This window comes from Syngnathoides biaculeatus, chromosome 23 (assembly GCF_019802595.1).
Source record: "Syngnathoides biaculeatus isolate LvHL_M chromosome 23, ASM1980259v1, whole genome shotgun sequence".
In the NCBI taxonomy this organism is placed as follows: domain Eukaryota; kingdom Metazoa; phylum Chordata; class Actinopteri; order Syngnathiformes; family Syngnathidae; genus Syngnathoides; species Syngnathoides biaculeatus.
Genome location: NC_084662.1, coordinates 4069585 through 4088541, shown reverse-complemented (window position 1 = coordinate 4088541; position 18957 = coordinate 4069585). Strand labels below are relative to the sequence as shown.

The 18957-nt window shown below is 41.5% G+C and overlaps 1 protein-coding gene across 1 annotated transcript in view; it reads left to right on the top strand.

The window, feature by feature from the left end:
• The window catches only part of amd1 (adenosylmethionine decarboxylase 1), a 43461-nt gene extending 25624 nt beyond the window's left edge, over window positions 1-17837 (top strand). Inside the window, exons 2-9 of the mRNA XM_061812756.1 lie at window positions 2061-2147; window positions 4457-4583; window positions 4732-4834; window positions 9794-9836; window positions 10059-10203; window positions 15347-15439; window positions 15524-15679; window positions 15759-17837. Coding sequence (XP_061668740.1) covers window positions 2061-2147; window positions 4457-4583; window positions 4732-4834; window positions 9794-9836; window positions 10059-10203; window positions 15347-15439; window positions 15524-15679; window positions 15759-15902 — 898 coding nt within the window. The 3' untranslated portion in view covers window positions 15903-17837. The remainder of the gene's footprint in view (window positions 1-2060; window positions 2148-4456; window positions 4584-4731; window positions 4835-9793; window positions 9837-10058; window positions 10204-15346; window positions 15440-15523; window positions 15680-15758) is intronic.
• Window positions 17838-18957: the final 1120 nt, after the last annotated feature.

Genomic DNA, 18957 nt, shown 5'->3' with positions numbered 1-18957 from the left:
AGTAACCTCCTTCAGATTACATCGTCTGCACAAAATATAATCTACCTGCGTGGTTCTACCTCCGCTCTTGTAGGTCACTATATGTTCCTCCCTCTTCTGGAAATAAGTGTTCACTACAGCCATCTCCATCCTTTTTGCAAAGTCCACCACCATCTGCCCTTCAAAGTTCCTTTCCTGGATGCCGTACTTACCCATCACTTCTTCATCGCCCCTGTTTCCTTTACCAATATGTCCATTACAATCTGCACCAATCACAACTCTCTCGCTGTCTGGGATGCTCAGAACTACTTCATCTAGTTCCTTCCAGAATTTCTCTTTCAACTCTAGGTCACATCCTACCTGTGGTGCATAGCCGCTAACCACATTATACATAACACCCTCAATTTCAAATTTTAGTCTCATCACTCGATCTGATACTCTTTTCACCTCCAAGACATTCTTAGCCAGCTCTTCCTTTAAAATAACCCCTACTCCATTTCTCTTCCCATCTACTCCGTGGTAGAATAATTTAAACCCTGCTCCCAAACTTCTAGCCTTACTACCTTTCCACCTGCTCTCTTGGATGCACAGAATATCAACCTTTCTCCTAATCATGTCAACCAACTCCTGAGCTTTTCCTGTCATAGTCCCAACATTCAAAGTCCCTACACTCAGTTGTAGGCTCTGTGCATTCCTCTTTTTCTTCTGACGCTGGATCCGGTTTCCTCCTCTTCTTTGTCTTCGACCCACAGTAGCTGAATTTCCACCGACGCCCTGCAGGTTAGCAGTGCCGGGGGCGGGCGTTGTTAACCCGTGCCACGACCGATCCGGTATGGGATTCTTTAGATGAACGCTCATATTTGTTTGGCACAGTTTTTACGCCGGATGCCCTTCCTGACGCAACCCTCTGCATTTATCCGGGCTTGGGACCGGCCTACAGATTGCACTGGTTTGTGCCCCCCATAGGGCTGCATTACTTATTTAATGCATCTCAACACTCAAAACAGTTGCCACTAATCAGATGACAATACTGGTAACAGTAAAGTGAGTAGGAAGGCAGCCTGGGGGGACAGAGGCTGCTGTCAGTGAAGCTGTGCACTGGAATGTAGAAAAGTCACGCCGGCTGGCAAGAGCCTAAATGGACAGACGCGAAGCATGGCTGCAAGCTCAGTGAGCTATGCAGGTTTTCTTTTTTTTTTTTTTTTCAATTTAAATCTTTAGTACTTCAAAATGTACGACGACCATGCATAGTGTTTTGGTGAATGTGTTGAGTGAACCTGAACCTCAGGTTTGCATCATTAACTGAATTAGGAAGCATTTAAATGATTTTATGAAAAAGTAGTTATTTGGTGGACACCTATTTTTAAGGAACTGATTTGAGTGATTCTGTACACTCAAAAGAATTGCATTGCCCATCGCTACTAGAAAATGGATGGATGAAACAAGTTTTCCATGTTTCACAACATCAAAGTTATCACTCCAGACGTTAAAAGTATAGGCAAAATTTACACCCCAGAACACAATGAGGAAATGTCATGGTGTCCCACTTTTTCCGTATCTGGCATTGACGAGCTGTCTAAATCTGACTGAAAAACAAAACATTTAATGAGAAAAATATTGTAATATTTCCACTATATTTTTGGGGGATTTTCTTTTTCCTGATGGCATAATTTGTTAGTCCATAGCTATGGAATAAGTGCTCATATTCACAAGATTAGGACCCTCTTAAGTCAATTTACTCCTCTAGCTCCTATTTTTGTGATGGGTACACAAAACTGGTGTTAGTTTTTACATATGATGAGCATGAGAGGATATTTCTGTTCACATCTGCTTTTTGTGACTGCTCACATTTCTTCATGCCACTTAAACAAGAATTTCCTTTGATGAGCTAAGCCAGTCTTCAAATAACCCTCATCTCCCTGACCTTGCAATGTTGCTGTGCTCTGCAGCAAGTATCTTATTCCTTCTTTAACTCTACTCAGGATTGTGTTTACGATACCCCATCTTGAGGATGAAGCAGTACTTTTAACCTAAAGGACCTGACATTGCTAAAAATGTGTCCATGTCTGTTTCATTTTTAGGTTTGAGTGGGACAAACTTTTGGAGAATGTGCACTGTTTGATCATCAGTGTGAGAAAGACCGACAAGCAGGAAGCTTATATACTCAGGTGAGATATGGAGCAGTCCATCTGCAGGGTTTGGCTATGATTAGAAGGCTATCTGAGATTAGACTGGTCACCTTTCAGTCACTTCACAATGCCACTGTACGATGCCACCGTTGAGTGAAATTTAAAATGAGCACTCGTTACTCTGACATTGTACTCCCTTCGCCCTCTCACTATTAAGGTAGAAATTCTTCCTCTTTATACTTTATACCCCTTGGGGGAAAAAACTTATTTATATAGTTAATAAAGACGTTTGCAAATTGTAGACCCGCTTTTTTTACTTCTGTGAAATTGATGAAGGGTGCAGTAGCTCTTACGGAAGCTATTCTATGGAAAGCACAAAGACATGGTCAGCAAAAAAGTGATCTCAAAGAAGCTTGAAAAGATAATGAAAGATGAATATGGGTAGGTTTAACACTCATATCCAGAATGCCCTTATAATGGGAGTGGCAATCTCAAAAGAACTCATGATGGAATATTATCTTGATGTGCAGAAGAAATAAATACTGGCATGCATAATCTCAGTACAGTGCTGAAGTAATAATCCATTAAGAAAAACGGTGATTATCACTAAAAGAAATGCACATTTCACATGCACAGAAGGAGTTCTCAATTTATTAGATTAATTCCTGAAAAACATTTTTGTTCTTATACATGACATTTGGATACATATGCTTCTTTCTTTTCCTTCTCGTCTTTCCTTTCTCTTAAAAAAATAAAAAGTCATCTAATTATTTACAATTACGTTTGGTGTATGACTGATCAGATTTGTCACACAATTCTGAGTACCGGGGTTCAAATGTTGGCCTCGGGTGTGTGGAGTTTGCATGTTCTCCCCATGGCTGTATGGGGTTTGTCTGAGTACTACACTTTCCTCCCACATCCCAAAAAAACATACAGCTTTAATTGGATACTCTAATTTACCTCCTAGCTGTGATTGTGAGGGCGACTGTTGTTTGTCTCCATGTGCCCTGCAAGTGGCTGGCAACCAGTTCAAGGTGTAGCCTGCCTCCTGCTCAATGATAGCTGGGATAGGTTCCAGCACTCCCATGACCAATGTTCCCTCTAAGCTGCGGAATTGTGCACTTGTAGCACACACTCGCAGCACATTTTTTAAACACGGCAGCATGGGGTCTCTACTTCCTTGTTTACCTGACACTGCCCACCTCCCGCTCTTAAAGGGTACGCTCATAATTACAAACACCGCCCACCACAAGTGCGTTAGTTAAAAACACAGTCTGGGCAACATAGAGCAAAGACAAAGTTAACACGCTGCTTATGTTTACTCTAGATAATAATGGCAAAGGTAAAACAAAAAAGAAATGCTGTTGCTTTCATGAATGTCAGACTATGTGAATAATAATAATAATAATGGAGAGAAAGTGGTGAAACTAGATCAAATTTTTTTTTTCTTTTTTTGGGAGTTAAAAAGGTCTGGTCTGAAGCCGAAGTAGAAAGTAGACGATCAGATGGTGTATAATGTTAAAATTCCCCTTTGGCGCAGCCTGATGGAGGATGAAAGCACAGACAATACAGTCCATAAAAAGCTAATTCTGCATTTTAAATATAGAAGGCAACATAACTAACCTTAAAATTGTTTGGGAGCATCATTCACTTTCAACATGCAATGCTAAAGATATTCTGCAAGCAATAATTCAGTTTTACACCAAGAAAAACAGACGGGATATCATTGTAGGTTAAAATAAATACATGAAACAAAGTTCGAGGCCACATTTCAAATTTATAGTTGGCTTGGTTGGTTAGCAATGTAATTTTTTTGTTTGACGTTTTCATTGCAAGTTTGCAAAAACACATGAAATTGTTCTTAAAATTTTCTGATGGTAATGTAAATGTTGTAATTGGAATCTTTTAATGAGGCATGTAACTTCAATGGATAACACCGATCTGACCACAGTGCATACGCCTGATGTTGCTCATAGTGGTCAAAGGGAGCACTCACGGGCTTCGCGTGTTTGCTCAGACACGTCAAAATTTAGAGGGAACGTTGCCCATGACACTTGTAAGGATAAGCTGCTCAGAAAATGGATGGATGGATTTACTTTCTGTATTATAGTCCAATTTTTATGGTGTCAGTCAGTCAAGGAAACGCGCAGAAATGTACTGAAACTTGCATAATGTACATTTTGCAAATGCAAATGTACTGAAGCTTGTAGTCTGCTGTATGCAATAGTATATAAGCAGTTACATGTGATTAAGGTTCTTAACTATTCAAAAAGGAATGAGGATATAACATAACTTATCTGTGTTTAAATCAAATTAAAAGTATGATTTTGTGTCTTTCCTCCATTCAGTGAGAGTAGCATGTTTGTCTCTAAGAGACGTTTCATTTTGAAAACATGTGGAACCACCCTCTTACTGCAAGCACTGGTGCCTCTGCTGGAACTCGCCAGGGAGTATTGTGGTTTTGATTCCATCGAGGTGAGCCACATCATATTTTCACCATTCTCTCACCTTCGATCCTTGTTAACCTCATTTCCGCTGACGTTTCTCTTCGGAGACTTGAAACCGATCAATGTTTTTGTTGAGAAACAAGCCCTTGTCCAACGGTGTTAACTTTTTTTTACAGAATTTCTTCTACTCCCGCAAGAATTTTATGAAGCCAACCCATCAAGAGTTCCCTCATCGAAACTTCCAAGAGGAAGTCGACTTTCTCAGCCAGATTTTCCCAAGTATGTAACCAAAACATTTGTCCTCTGTGTGTGTTTATTTGGAACGCCAACTGCAGCAACAGTATTGAACCACATTTCAGGCCTCAGCCAAAGCCAAACAGTCCTAATTTGGATATGCATGTCAACTCATCCGTATGCCTGAATTTTTCAACATCATTCAGTGACTATTAATAATAATTTATTCTGTTTACAGGGGGCTTTCAGGGCACTCAAGGTCTCAGTACAAACGTGGTTAAAAGAAATAAAGCAATTCAATAATACTATGAGAACATAAAATCAGTTAAATCCGAAACACACAGTCTGGGCAATGAAAGTGACTTCGTAAGAAGCATTTCAAAGTCCTGGAGTGGCCTAGCCAGTCTCCAGATCTCAACCCCCTAAAAACACTTTGGAGGGAGTTGGAGGTCTGTTTTGCTCAGCGACGGCCCCAAAGCATTACTCCTCAAGAAGAGATCTGCTTGGAGGAATGGGCTCAAATACAGTGGTCCCTCTACTTATGAACGTCTCAAGTAATGAAAAAAAATCAAGTTACAAAATGCCTCCTCGGAAAAATATTGTCTGTAGTTATGAAGGAAAATTCAGGATACGACGGAGAGGGAAAAATAGGCGCTGCTATTCGCAGCCCCCAAATTCCACCAAACGTAAACATCCTGTGTCTTGGTTTGTGTAACGTGATAGAGCTGTTCTCCCACTGGCTATTGCCATACCATCTTCCTGGCATCCCAGGGACATCAATCTTTACCCATAATACTTTTCGTTTCCCGTGGACACTCAAGTGTCACAGAATCTCACACACTAGTGCATTTACACACTGTCACAAGCTACCGCACATTGATAGAGTGCAACTTTTTTGTCAGTTTTTTGTTTGTTTGTTTGTTTATTCGTTTTCTCTTCACCCTGGGTCCCAAGAAACTTTAGTGAAATTAAGTTGCGTGGATTCGGAAGAATGTTTTCTCTCTGCTGTCAAACGTTTGCCTCCTCTGTCTCCCACAATGCATTTTGCTTGTCACTCACGCCAAAGGTAAATGGACGTTTTTATGATTATTGACATTATGTTATCTGAATGCTTGTTTTTGGCAGTCGGGGGCCTTTGAATTAATTAGGCTATTTACATGTAAAGAGCACTTGCTTACGGCCATGCTACCCTGAGGAAACCAGATCTCGGAAGCTAAGCGGGTTTGACCCTGGTTAGTACTTGGATGGGAGACCGCCTGGGAATATCAGGTGCTGTAAGCTTCTCTCCCTGGCTAAATGCAGAGGGGTTGCATCAGGAAGGGCATCCAACATAAAACTGTGCCAACATATATGCGTTCATCCAAGATGACACGCTGTGGCAACCCTTAATGGGAGAAGCCAAAAGGAAAGGAAGATGTAAAAAGCGCTTCTTACAAAAAAAATCACGTAACAAAAGAACTTCTGGAACAAATTAATTTCATAAGTGGAGGTACCACTTTACCAGCTAACTGTGTGTTAAAACCTTGTGAAGACTTAGAGAAAATGTTTGACCTCTGTTATTGAGTAAATACTTATTTTACACCATAATTTGCTAATCAAGTCTTTAAAAATCATTATTTTCTACTTCTCCCGAAGACAAAGAAGAGGAGGAAACCGGATCCAGCGTCAGAAGAAAAAGAGGAATGCACAGAGCCTACAACTGAGTGTAGGGACTTTGAATGTTGGGACTATGACAGGAAAAGCACAGGAGTTGGTTGACATGATGATTAGGAGAAAGGTTGATATTCTGTGCATCCAAGAGAGCAGGTGGAAAGGTAGTAAGGCTAGAAGTTTGGGAGCAGGGTTTAAATTATTCTACCACGGAGTAGATGGGAAGAGAAATGGAGTAGGGGTTATTTTAAAGGAAGAGCTGGCTAAGAATGTCTTGGAGGTAAAAAGAGTATCAGATCGAGTGATGAGACTAAAATTTGAAATTGAGGGTGTTATGTATAATGTGGTTAGCGGCTATGCACCACAGGTAGGATGTGACCTAGAGTTGAAAGAGAAATTCTGGAAGGAACTAGATGAAGTAGTTCTGACCATCCCAGACAGCGAGAGAGTTGTGATTGGTGCAGATTGTAATGGACATATTGGTAAAGGAAACAGGGGCGATGAAGAAGTGATGGGTAAGTACGGCATCCAGGAAAGGAACTTTGAAGGGCAGATGGTGGTGGACTTTGCAAAAAGGATGGAGATGGCTGTAGTGAACACTTATTTCCAGAAGAGGGAGGAACATATAGTGACCTACAAGAGCGGAGGTAGAACCACGCAGGTAGATTATATTTTGTGCAGACGATGTAATCTGAAGGAGGTTACTGACTGTAAAGTAGTGGTAGGGGAGAGTGTAGCTCGACAGCATAGGATGGTAGTATGTAGGATGATTCTGGTGGTGGGTAGGAAGATTAAGAAGACAAAGGTAGAGCAGAGAACCATGTGGTGGAAGCTGAGAAAGGAAGAATGTTGTGCGGCCTTCTGGAAAGAGGTGAGACAGGCTCTCGATGGACAACCGAAGCTCCCGGAAGACTGGACGACGACAGCCAAGGTGATCAGAGAGACAGGCAGGAGAGTACTTGGTGTGTCATCTGGTAGGAAAGGGGAGAAGGAGACTTGGTGGTGGAACCCCAAAATACAGGGAGTCATACAAGGAAAGAGATTAGCGAAGAAGAAGTGGGATACTGAGAGGACTGAGGAGAGGCGAAAGGAGTACATCGAGATGCGATGTAGGGCAAAGGTAGAGGTGGCAAAGGCTAAACAAGAGGCATATGAAGACATGTACACCAGGTTGGACACGAAAGAAGGAGAAAAGGATCTCTACAGGTTGGCCAGACAGAGGGATAGAGATGGGAAGGATGTGCAGCAGGTAAGGGTGATTAAGGATAGAGATGGAAATGTGTTGACTGGTGCCGGTAGTGTACTAAATAGATGGAAAGAATACTTTGAGAAGTTGATGAATGAAGAAAATGAGAGAGAAGGAAGAGTTGAAGAGGCAAGAGTGAAGGACCAGGAAGTGGAAATGATTACTAAGGGGGAAGTCAGAAAGGCACTACAAAGGATGAAAAATGGAAAGGCAGTTGGTCCTGATGACATACCGGTAGAGGTATGGAAGCAATTTGGAGAGATGGCTGTGGAGTTTTTGACCAACTTATTCAACAGAATACTAGCGGGCGAAAAGATGCCTGAAGAATGGAGGAAAAGTGTTCTAGTTCCCATTTTTAAGAACAAAGGGGATGTTCAGAGGTGTGGGAACTATAGAGGAATAAAGTTGATGAGCCACACAATGAAGTTATGGGAAAGAGTAGTGGAGGCTAGACTCAGGACAGAAGTAAGTATCTGCGAGCAACAGTATGGTTTCATGCCTAGAAAGAGTACCACAGATGCATTATTTGCCTTGAGGATGCTCGTGGAAAAGTACAGAGAAGGTCAGAAGGAGCTACATTGTGTCTTTGTGGATCTAGAGAAAGCCTATGACAGAGTACCAAGAGAGGAACTGTGGTACTGCATGCGTAAGTCTGGTGTGGCAGAGAAGTATGTTAAAATAGTACAGGACATGTATGATGGCAGCAGAACAATGGTGAGGTGTGCCTTAGGTGTGACAGAGGAATTTAAGGTGGAGGTGGGACTGCATCACGGATCAGCTCTGAGCCCCTTCCTGTTTGCAGTGGTAATGGATAGGCTGACAGATGAGGTTGGACTGGAATCCCCTTGGACCATGATGTTCGCAGATGATATTGTCATATGCAGTGAAAGCAGGGAGCACGCAGAGGAACAATTGGAAAGATGGAGACATGCACTGGAAAGGAGAGGAATGAAGATTAGCCGAAGTAAAACAGAATATATGTGCGTGAATGAGAAAAGTAGAGGGGGAAGAGTGAGGCTACAGGGAGAAGAGATAGCGAGGGTGGACGACTTCAAATACTTGGGGTCAACAATACAGAGCAATGGAGAGTGTGGTCAGGAAGTGAAGAAGAAACGGGTCCAAGCAGGTTGGAACAGCTGGCGAAAGGTGTCTGGTGTGTTATGTGACAGAAGAGTCTCTGCTAGGATGAAGGGCAAAGTTTACAAAACAGTGGTGAGGCCGGCCATGATGTACGGATTAGAGACGGTGGCACTGAAGAAACAACAGGAAGCTGAACTGGAGGTGGCAGAAATGAAGATGTTGAGGTTCTCGCTCGGAGTGACCAGGTTGGATAGGATTAGAAATGAGCTCATTAGAGGGACAGCCAAAGCTGGATGCTTTGGAGACAAGATTCGAGAGAGCAGACTTCGATGGTTTGGTCATGTTCAGAGGCGAGAGAGTGAGTATATTGGTAGAAGGATGCTGAGGATGGAGCTCCCAGGCAAAAGGGCGAGAGGAAGACCAAAGAGAAGGTTTATGGATGTGGTGAGGGAAGACATGAGGGCAGTTGGGGTTCGAGAGGAAGATGCAGGAGATAGGCTAAGATGGCAAAAGATGACACGCTGTGGCGACCCCTAACGGGACAAGCCGAAAGGAAAAGAAGAAGAAGATTTTCTACTTCTCCCCCCCCATCCCGAAAATCAGTGTGATTTTCTGGATTCTCCATCTCACATCATTTTGTCTCGTCTAAGGGATACCTATGTTAAAAATTACTAGGGATTTAGCCATAGGATTTTTTTTTTTTTGTTTGTTTTTGTTTTTGTCCCACTGTATGTGTCCAGTCTGCTTATTTATAATTCAAGTTCTGTGACTCATATCCAATCCCGCCACAAAGTTTCATGGAATTTAAGTAGTTTCTTGGTAATCTCGCAATCATGCAAACAATCCTCTTAGTGATTCCCCCCCCCCCTTCTTTGTGGGAAAGAAAAGTAAAAATTCCCTGACTATGCCCAGGGGTGAATCAACTTGGAAGTGAACTATTAAAATATATTCCAGTCGGTGTACGTCGCGTCATTATATAATGAAGTTATGAAAAGATAAATATGCTATTTCATCTTGGCTTCTTCCAGATGGTGCAGCCTACTGTATGGGACGTTTGAACTCTGACTGCTGGTAAGACTGCATAACTTCATAATTTCTAGACACCCTAATTGCCTAAGCCTTATTTGAAAGTGTTCAGAAAACAAAAAAAAGAGAATATTTTGGAAGTCTGTTGGTCATTTCTTTAATTTGGTAATAGTAAGTAAAAAATGACGGGCATTTATGTTTTTGGACTATTGACATGGTATAACTGTAAAATAGAAAATCCTCGTATTTTCTCATGTTGTTCACTAGGTATCTGTTTACTCTGGACTTGCCAGAGTACTGGGAGAACAAGTATGCGGATCAGACACTGGAAGTTCTGATGAGTGACCTTGATCCAGCCATTATGGACCAGTTCTATATGAAAGATGGTGTTTCTGCAAGTGATGTCACTCGTGTAAGCAAAATCTTAATTGGAGGTATTTCTGTTGAGAGTTGTGGTTTGGTGTCGTTTATGCAAATAACACTGTAGTTGCCAGAAGTAAGAAAAAAAACAATGAATGTAGCACAGATCTGTACAAAGAATTACAAACACAATTGTCATTTTTATCAATTATTTTCTAGTGTTCAATCTTTGAATTTTTTTTTTTTGACTAATAATACTTTTAGGACTTTTCAAAATAAATTAAAAAAAAACACTATGAAGTGTGACTTAACCTCTAGCGCCTTTAATTGCAAGAGGGAATAAGTTGTTGGAATGTCTGCTTGTTTTACCTTGCATTCATTGATACTGTCTGTGTGAGGAAAGGAAGTGGAAGAGGTGGTGATCAAGATAATTTGGGTCCAAGAGAATTTTGCATGCTCTTGTCTTGGTTCTGGTGGCGTACAAGTCCTCAAGGGTTGGTTGGGGAAACGGACTATTTTTCCAGCAGTCCCATTTCTGTTGAAATAGGAAGTTTGTTGTTTTTGGGGCTGCATCAAACCAGACTGTGATTGATGCACACAGGACTGATTTGACGATTCCTGCATAGAATGCCTCAACAGCTCCTGTGGCAGGCTGTGCTTCCTCACAGAATGCAGGAAGTACATCCTCTGCTGGGCTTTTTTAAGGGTTAAGTTGAATTTGGTCTCCCACTTCAGGTCCTGAGTGACTGTAATTCCCTAGAAAATGAAGGTTTCAACATTTGACACATGACCGTTGGACAGTGTGAGACCCAGCTTTCGTGAAGGATGCCTCCTGAAGTCCACGATTATCTGAACATTTAGCATGTTCAGTTCCAGGTTGTCTGCCACACCAACGCTCCAACCGGTCCACTTCTGGCGATATGCAGACTCGTCAGTCTCTGATGAGGCCAATGATTGATGTTGTCTGTAAACTTCATGATTTTGACAGTTGAATGTTGAGGTTCAGTCGTTCGTATCAAGAGAAGAGCAGTGGCGAGAGGACACCTTGGGGTGCCCCATTGCAGGTAGTGCCTGTGAATGAGGTGGTGTCTCGCAGCTTCATCACCTGTGTCCTGCCCACAAGAAATCTGTATCTCCCTGGGCAGATTGACAAGATGCTGAGTCCATTGGGGGTGTCCTGTAATGCACTGGTGCAACACTATGCGTTCAAATAATTTCATGACCACAGATGTCATGGTGACCGGCTTGTAGTTATTCAGACCTCAAGGTTCCAGGCAAACAAAGATTTAGCAAGTAACTGGATTCAGGAACAAAACTAGTAAGTCACCATTTGAGAAAAGTTTGAATTCACTGGCAATGTGGTTTGTTTTGGACTGTAGACCACTTTTAGGAGTAGAAGACAAAGAATTACTAAATGTGCTCCAGAAAACGACATGGGATCGAACTTTTCTACTACTGTGTAAAGACACTATTTCAGGCAAAATGCAACACTTGGAGGCAATTGAAAAGTAAGCAATATTTGATCTGTTGCAGAAAGCTATATGCATCTCAGACTTGAGCTTGTTGGACCATCGTTAGGAAACGAGGAGGACGAGAGAAGACGAAGGGTTGGCCAATGATGATGTAATATGGTGTAATATTTTGTGGACTGATGAGAGTTTTTTTTTTTTGGGGGGGGGGGGATCCAAAGGCCACACAGAGTTTGTCAGATCTCCTGCAAGCACATAATTCAAGCCACGGTACATAATTAAGTCAGTGAAGCATGGTGATGCAAGCATGGAATGAAATGGGGATGTTTATCGTACTATGGTATTGATCATAATTATCACATACCATTTATCTGTGTACATAATACTATGCCAAGAAGTCATGTTGATGTATGCTGAAGAGGAAATGTTCTGGAAATGGATGTTTCAATGAAACAAAAACCCCAAACACACCACGAAGCAAAATCCTGGTTCCAGACAAACAGAATTGAAGTAATGGAGTGGCCAGCACAATCCTCAGGAAAGTTGAATCAACTATTTCTTTGTTTATGCAGTACTTTTTTGGAGTTTGCAAAGATGTCAACAGATGGTAAAGCGTTGGCCTCACAGTTCTGAGGTCCGGGGTTCAATCCCGGACCCGCCTGTGTAGAGTTTGCATGTTCTCCTGGTCCCTGCGTGGGTGTCCTCCGGGCACTCCGGTTTCCTTACACATCCCAAAAACATGCAACATTAATTGGACACTCTAAATTTCCCATAGGTGTGATTGTGAGTGCAGCTGTTTGTCTCCATGTGCCCTGCAATTGGCTGGCAACCAGTTCAGGGTGTACCCTACTTCGTTGATAAATTGGAATAAGCTCCAGCACTCCTGTGACCCTTGTGAGGATAAGCGGCAAAGAAAATGGATGATGGATGGAGGGATGATTTTACATTGTCCAATTGTAACCCGACCTCCAACATGCATGTAACCATGAACCTCTGTTATACCCTCAGTTTCTCAACTTGGCAGTGTGTATTATTCATTACACAACAACATGCTACTATCAAACTCTACCGGAATGAAGTGAGAGAAAGACACTTGTATTTTATTATTTATTGTTGAATACAATTCAAATGCTGAAAAACTTCATGATGTAAAAATAGTAGGGTTGGTGTGGAAATCGGAACCACAAGTTTTTTTTTTGTTTTTTTTTTTTGTTTTTTTTCTTGGAATGTCCAGTTTCCTCAATGCATTTGTTTACATTAAATACAATGTATTTGATGAATTCTGAAGTTTATTCACCTTTTTAAACATACACTTTTTCACGTAAGAGGCTGTTCCCACTTGCAGATCACACACACAGTTACAGTTCCTTGAACTCTGGTAATGTGACCAGACCAGTTTGTCTTTGCAACAGGCTGAAGGAGATGCAGAGGAAGTTGTCGTCGAGATATTGAGAAACCATTGGCTTTGCTTTTTTTTTTTTTTTTTTTCTTTAGCAAAAATTTTCAAAAACATGTAGCTTTATATTAAAAAATCTTTAAAGGTCCCTTAAGTTTTAGGCCTTTCAAATGTCAATATATATCCGTCGTAAGATGGCACTTTAACTTCAAAATAATATCTTGAATTTTTTTTTTTTTTTTTTAATAACGGAAAATATTTTTTCTTGTACAGTTTTGTATTTACATACAATGAAATGTGTTTTTCCAGTATTAACAATATTCATTTGGACAAATGCGATCTAAACAATTAATTGCTGTCCTGATTTTTTATTTTTTTTTTTTAAATGCAAGTTCTTCCACTAGTTCATATGGAGCAATGCGTTTCCATTTATCTGCTTCTATTGTGCACACCTTGGCCACCATAATAACATAGGTTTGATGATAAGAGAGAAGAAAGCAGCAGTAAAAAAAAATACAATAAAATAACTGGCAAGTTGGAATGATACAGTATGACTTTTTAACAGTAGAAATAATAGATGAGTGAATATTATCTTTGTATGCTACTGTGCTGTTTGTGTGAGTATTCATTATAGGATTATACTCAGTGATGAAATTGTTTGCACGTATATCATTTTGCATTGTGTAAGAAATATGTGAGCACTTTGAAAGGTTTTGCCATAAATTGGTCATAAAACGTTTTCTGGCCTTCATGAAAATAATCAGAATAAATGGAGTCTGTTTAAATAAGTGCCTGAAAATATTTTTCATATTTTTATTGAAAATACGATAGAGTTAGAGTGTATGTATGTATGTTGTACATGTACTTAGCCACATTCATCTGTCCTTTGATTGCAACCAGTCGTCCTGTCTATGCAGTCGAAAACCACCACAACAGCATGCTACCAGCACCCATTCGTCACTCTCCGGACTATATTGGACAAGTGTTGAGTAGTGCCTGGTTTTCTCCATGCATACCGCTTATAATTAAGGCCAAAAAGGTCTCTGTTGGAGGGCTGCAATGAAGGTTGACTTTTTAGAACTTTCTCCCATCTCTTGACTGCATCTCAGTGATTTTTGTCTTCTTTTTTTTTTGTTTGTTTTTTTTTTTTGTTTGTTTTTTTTAAGCTCTCACTAAGGCTGGTTTGGCTGAACAGACAGCTCTACGTAGGGTTTTCAAGCAACAGCGGCCTTTTTTTTTTTTTTTTTTTTTTTTTTTTTTTTTTTAAACCTTGGCTGGATCTGTTACTTGTCTCAATTCTGTCTCTGAGCTCTTCTGGCAGTTCCATTGACCTATCATTATTTTCATTTGGTCTGACACGCAATGTGAGCTATCAGGTATTATATAGGCAGGAGTGTGGCTTTCCTAGTCAAGTCCAATCAGTACAATCAAATAATGAAGGTGGAGAACCATCACAAGGATAATCAGACCGAATGAACAGCACCAGAGTTAAATGTTGAGTGCCACAGCAAAGGGTCCCAATACTTATGGCTGTGTCATATTTCCTTTTCTATTTGTTTTATTTTTTTTATCTGGGGGGGGGGTGTACATGTTGAATAGGTGGAGGAAAAAAGGGTTAGTTAGTTTTAAGTTGAACTTTTAAGTACAGATTTGACTTGTATTACAATGAAAAGTGCAAAGAAACGTTAACTGCATACTCTTAACTATCCAAAATTAACAGGTCCATCTAAAGTAATTGCGACATTCAAACTAACTTGGCAATCTGCGTTGTCATAGTTATTCATTTATTTTGTACTGTTGCTATCAAGTTGGGGAGTCACTGATGGTGTAGTGGTACACACTCATGACTTTGGTGCAGGCAGCGGATGGTGTTGATATCTGCCCTGCAGCCGACGGGCGACCAGTTCAGGGTGTACTCTGCCTTTCGCCCGAAGCTAGCTGGGATAGGCGAAAGCTCTCCCGTGATCCTTGTGAGGATAAGTGGCTTGGATAATTGATGGATGGATTTCAAGTAGCATTGTGATCTGATAATTTCACAATGTTATCACTTAAAATTAATCAGCTAACAAAGACTTTCTTGTCTGTGGTTGGTGCAACATATTATGGATTATGGTGACAGCTGTCTTGAAATGGTTCTGTGATGAGTCCGTTGCACAACTGTCCCGCAACCACAGATGCTGCAGTTGATTCATTAAAAGAATATTAAATTTGAAAACAGAACAGCTTTCCAGTAAGACAAACAATGTGGTCCTTTTGCACAATGGACATGTTTTAGATTTTCACAAAACAGGATGTTGATTAATGACATGCTTGTTTGTTTTCTGTAATAGATGAGTGGAATTTGTGACCTGATACCAGGTTCTGTGATAGATGCCACAATGTTCAACCCATGTGGATACTCAATGAATGGAATGAAGACTGACGTGAGTGCTGCCTCTTGTTTCTATTGCATCACTGGTCTACTGTTACTGTTACTGGAACTGGGCTTGTCTTGTTTCCTCCTGAAGGGGACCTACTGGACCATTCACATCACCCCAGAGCCAGATTTCTCCTACGTCAGCTTTGAAACAAACCTCTCCCAGACATCGTATGATGACCTCGTCCGGAAGGTGGTGGATGTGTTCAAACCAGGAAAATTTGTGACAACTCTTTTTGTCAATCAGGTATGTTATTTAAACACGGGATTACTTTGCTGTACTTGAGTCATTTCTGTGTAACCCCAACTTTTGCCTCCCACTGCAGCGCTCAAAATGTCGCAGTGTTTTCTCTTCTACCCAAAAACTGGATGGGTTCAAGCGTCTCGACCGCCAGCTGGCTCAATTCAACGATTACAATTTTGTGTTCACAAGCTATGCCAAGAACTGCCAGAAAAATCAGAAGAGCTGAGGGTGGAAGATGAAGAAGAGGCGTAAAAAAGGCGGCGCCTCGGGGTTCCCTCCTGCTGGAAACTTCTTGTCGTCCTCATCCTCCCTTCCTTCTCCAAACCTCTTCTCCCGTCATAAATCCTCTGGCGCCGAGGGCGACAACCCCAGTTTTAATGTTTTGAGTTGTTTGAACTCTTGTACCTGTAACTTAGACCTCTTGCATGAAAGCTCCTTTCTCTGTTTCAATATACTAGCACACACTTGCTGTGATCTTGAAGTGCATGTAGAGGAATTAGACTCACTCCGTTTGAGACCTTCCGCCTGTTCTCAGTCCAGAGGGCCCTTCCTACATGTCTCCTCCCTCATCCCACACAGACAGGGCTTCCGGCCACATTAAGTTCACGCTCCCTGACCCCGGCATGCTCAGATCAGTCTTCCTTAAGTCATTACCGTATTGCACCCACAATTTGCTTTATTATGCGATAAGGATCATTCATAAAGGAGTGCACTTAAGAATTATTTTTTGAACCCATGGGATCTATGAAAGTGTATGCTGGCCTTTTGTCTTTATGAATGTTGAAGTTGTGGAAAGTCTTTGTCCATTAACACACTTTGTTTCCCCCCCTCTGGCTTCCGGTCATATTTCATTGCCATTCACATGGAAAAGGAATCTCGTCCAGGTTCTGTGAAGCACTCTGACACTATCTTGTCCACTTTTATCTTTGGAATGCACAAGTCTGGGGTGGAACAAAAGATGAATGTATGACTTCAGGGGTGTCTACCCCTCCCTGTACTCCCTACCCCACCCACTCTCAAGTTCCCAGTAGATCTTCCCTTGCCAGCCAGACCCATGAATTGCCCCTGAAGTACAAGGGAGGTGAGCTAGCGTGGCATAATGAATCAGAAACTTTCTGGTTGCCTAGCAAAGCATTTTCCCCTTGACAATATCATCCCCTCTGTCTCGTTCCGTCCCATACAAAAATGTTTAAGCGTACAATCGAGGCCCACCAGTCTGAGCATGCCAGGGCCATCCCGGATCATTCCACATCGAACCACTGCACCATCTGCCATTTTATGTCATTACATCACTTTTTTTTTTTTTTTTTTGCTGTGAATTGGGCTTCCCCACAGTTCTTTGTTTGGATCAATGCCCTTTTGTAGAACTTTGGGCTCAGAGAAGGTGGGGGAGGCTTATCATGCCGTGATGCGTGTAATTGCTGTATTGCTAGGCTGTGTCGTTTAGCCTCCTCGTCTGTGTTTGGCCTCTTTTTTTGCCAGGTGAACCTTACTTCCCACCTAAGTTTTCCTTTACTTGAGCTCAGTGCACTTTGTCACGTATTCAGCACCTGCCTCGGAGCCTTTTTGGAATCGAGAAAGTCAAGAATATTTGGATTTAGAGGAAAGCTTTGAGCGCCAAAGCGCGGTTTGGATGGCTTACCTTCTATTTTTTTGTCCATCATTGCCTGTTGGGGTGGTCTCATTTCCTCGAGGGCCAATATCTGCTGTCCTTGACCATCGCAGCCCCCCAAATCCCCACAAGGTCCAACATGCACACAAGCATTGTTCAATTCTCAGTTTTTAAGTAAAGTGGATTGTTACATTTTTGGTTGCCAATAACTTTTTTTTTTTTTTTTTTGACTGAGGACCAATTATCTTTTACTTTCTACCAATGTTTATCACACAAGGGTGGAGCTATTTTGGTTTTTAAAGTAACTGATTCCACACTCTGCCACTTACAATTACTAGCTCCCTAGGACAGACATTGTGACTTTTCCAGTCAAAACTTCAAAAGGAAAGTTCTCAAAAAGCTTCTGGTTGTGGAATGAGGGTGCTGTTACATAATGTGTCAGGATGGAGAAACTTGTTCTAATTCTCTTTTGCTCTGAATGGTCAAAGTTATGCTCAAATATCTGTGCTATGAGCTTGATGCTAAAAATAATAAAAATATTCATCTGTGTATTGTTTTATTCCATTTTAAATGGAATGGCAGAGTCATTGAGTTTTGTCTATTTAATGGCAGGGTAGTGCAACACTATAAATGTATACTTGATGGAATGAGTGCTTGCACTAAGCAGTATTAAAGGAAAAAAATAGCTAAGTAATTTATAGCCTTATAAATGAAGAGTTAAGATAATGCAGCCCTATGGGGGCACAAACCAGTGCAATCTGAAGGCCAGTCCCAAGCCTGGATAAATGCAGAGGTTTGCGTCAGGAAGGGCATCCGGCGTAAGAACTGCAAAACAAATATGAGCGTTCATCTAAAGAATCCCATACCGGATCGGTCGTGGCACGGGTTAACAGCGCCCGCCCCCCGGCACTGCTAACCTGCCGGGCGTCGATGGAAATTCAGCTACTGTGAGTCGAAGACGAAGAGGAGGAAACCGGATCTGTCGTCAGAAGAAAAAGAGGAATGCACAGATCCTACGTAGGGCAAAGGTAGAGGTGGCAAAGGCTAAACAAGAGGCATATGAAGGTTGGACACGAAAGAAGGAGAAAAGGATCTCTCCAGGTTGGCCAGACAGGGATAGAGATGCGAAGGATGTGCAGCAGGTAAGGGTGATTAAGGATAGAGATGGAAATGTGTTGACTGGTGCCAGTAGTGTGCTAAATAGATGGAAAGAATACTTTGAGAAGTTGATGAATGAAGAAAATGAGAGAAGGAAGAGTTGAAGAGGCAAGTGTGAAGGACCAGGAAGTGGCAATGATTAGTCAGGGGGAAGTCAGAAAGGCTCTACAAAGGATGAAAAATGGAAAGGCAATTGGTCCTGATGATATACCGGTGGAGGTATAAAAGCAATTTGGAGAGATGGCTGTGGAGTTTTTGACCAACTTATTCAACATAATACTAGCGGGTGAAAAGATGCCTGAAGAATGGAGGAAAAGTGTTCTAGTTCCCATTTTTAAGAACAAAGGGGATGTTCAGAATTGTGGTAACGAAAGAGGAATAAAGTTGATGAGCCACACAATGAAGTTATGGGAAAGAGTAGTGGAGGCTAGACTCAGGACAGAAGTAAGTATCTGCGAGCAACAGTATGGTTTCATCCCTAGAAAGAGTACCACAGATGCATTATTTGCCT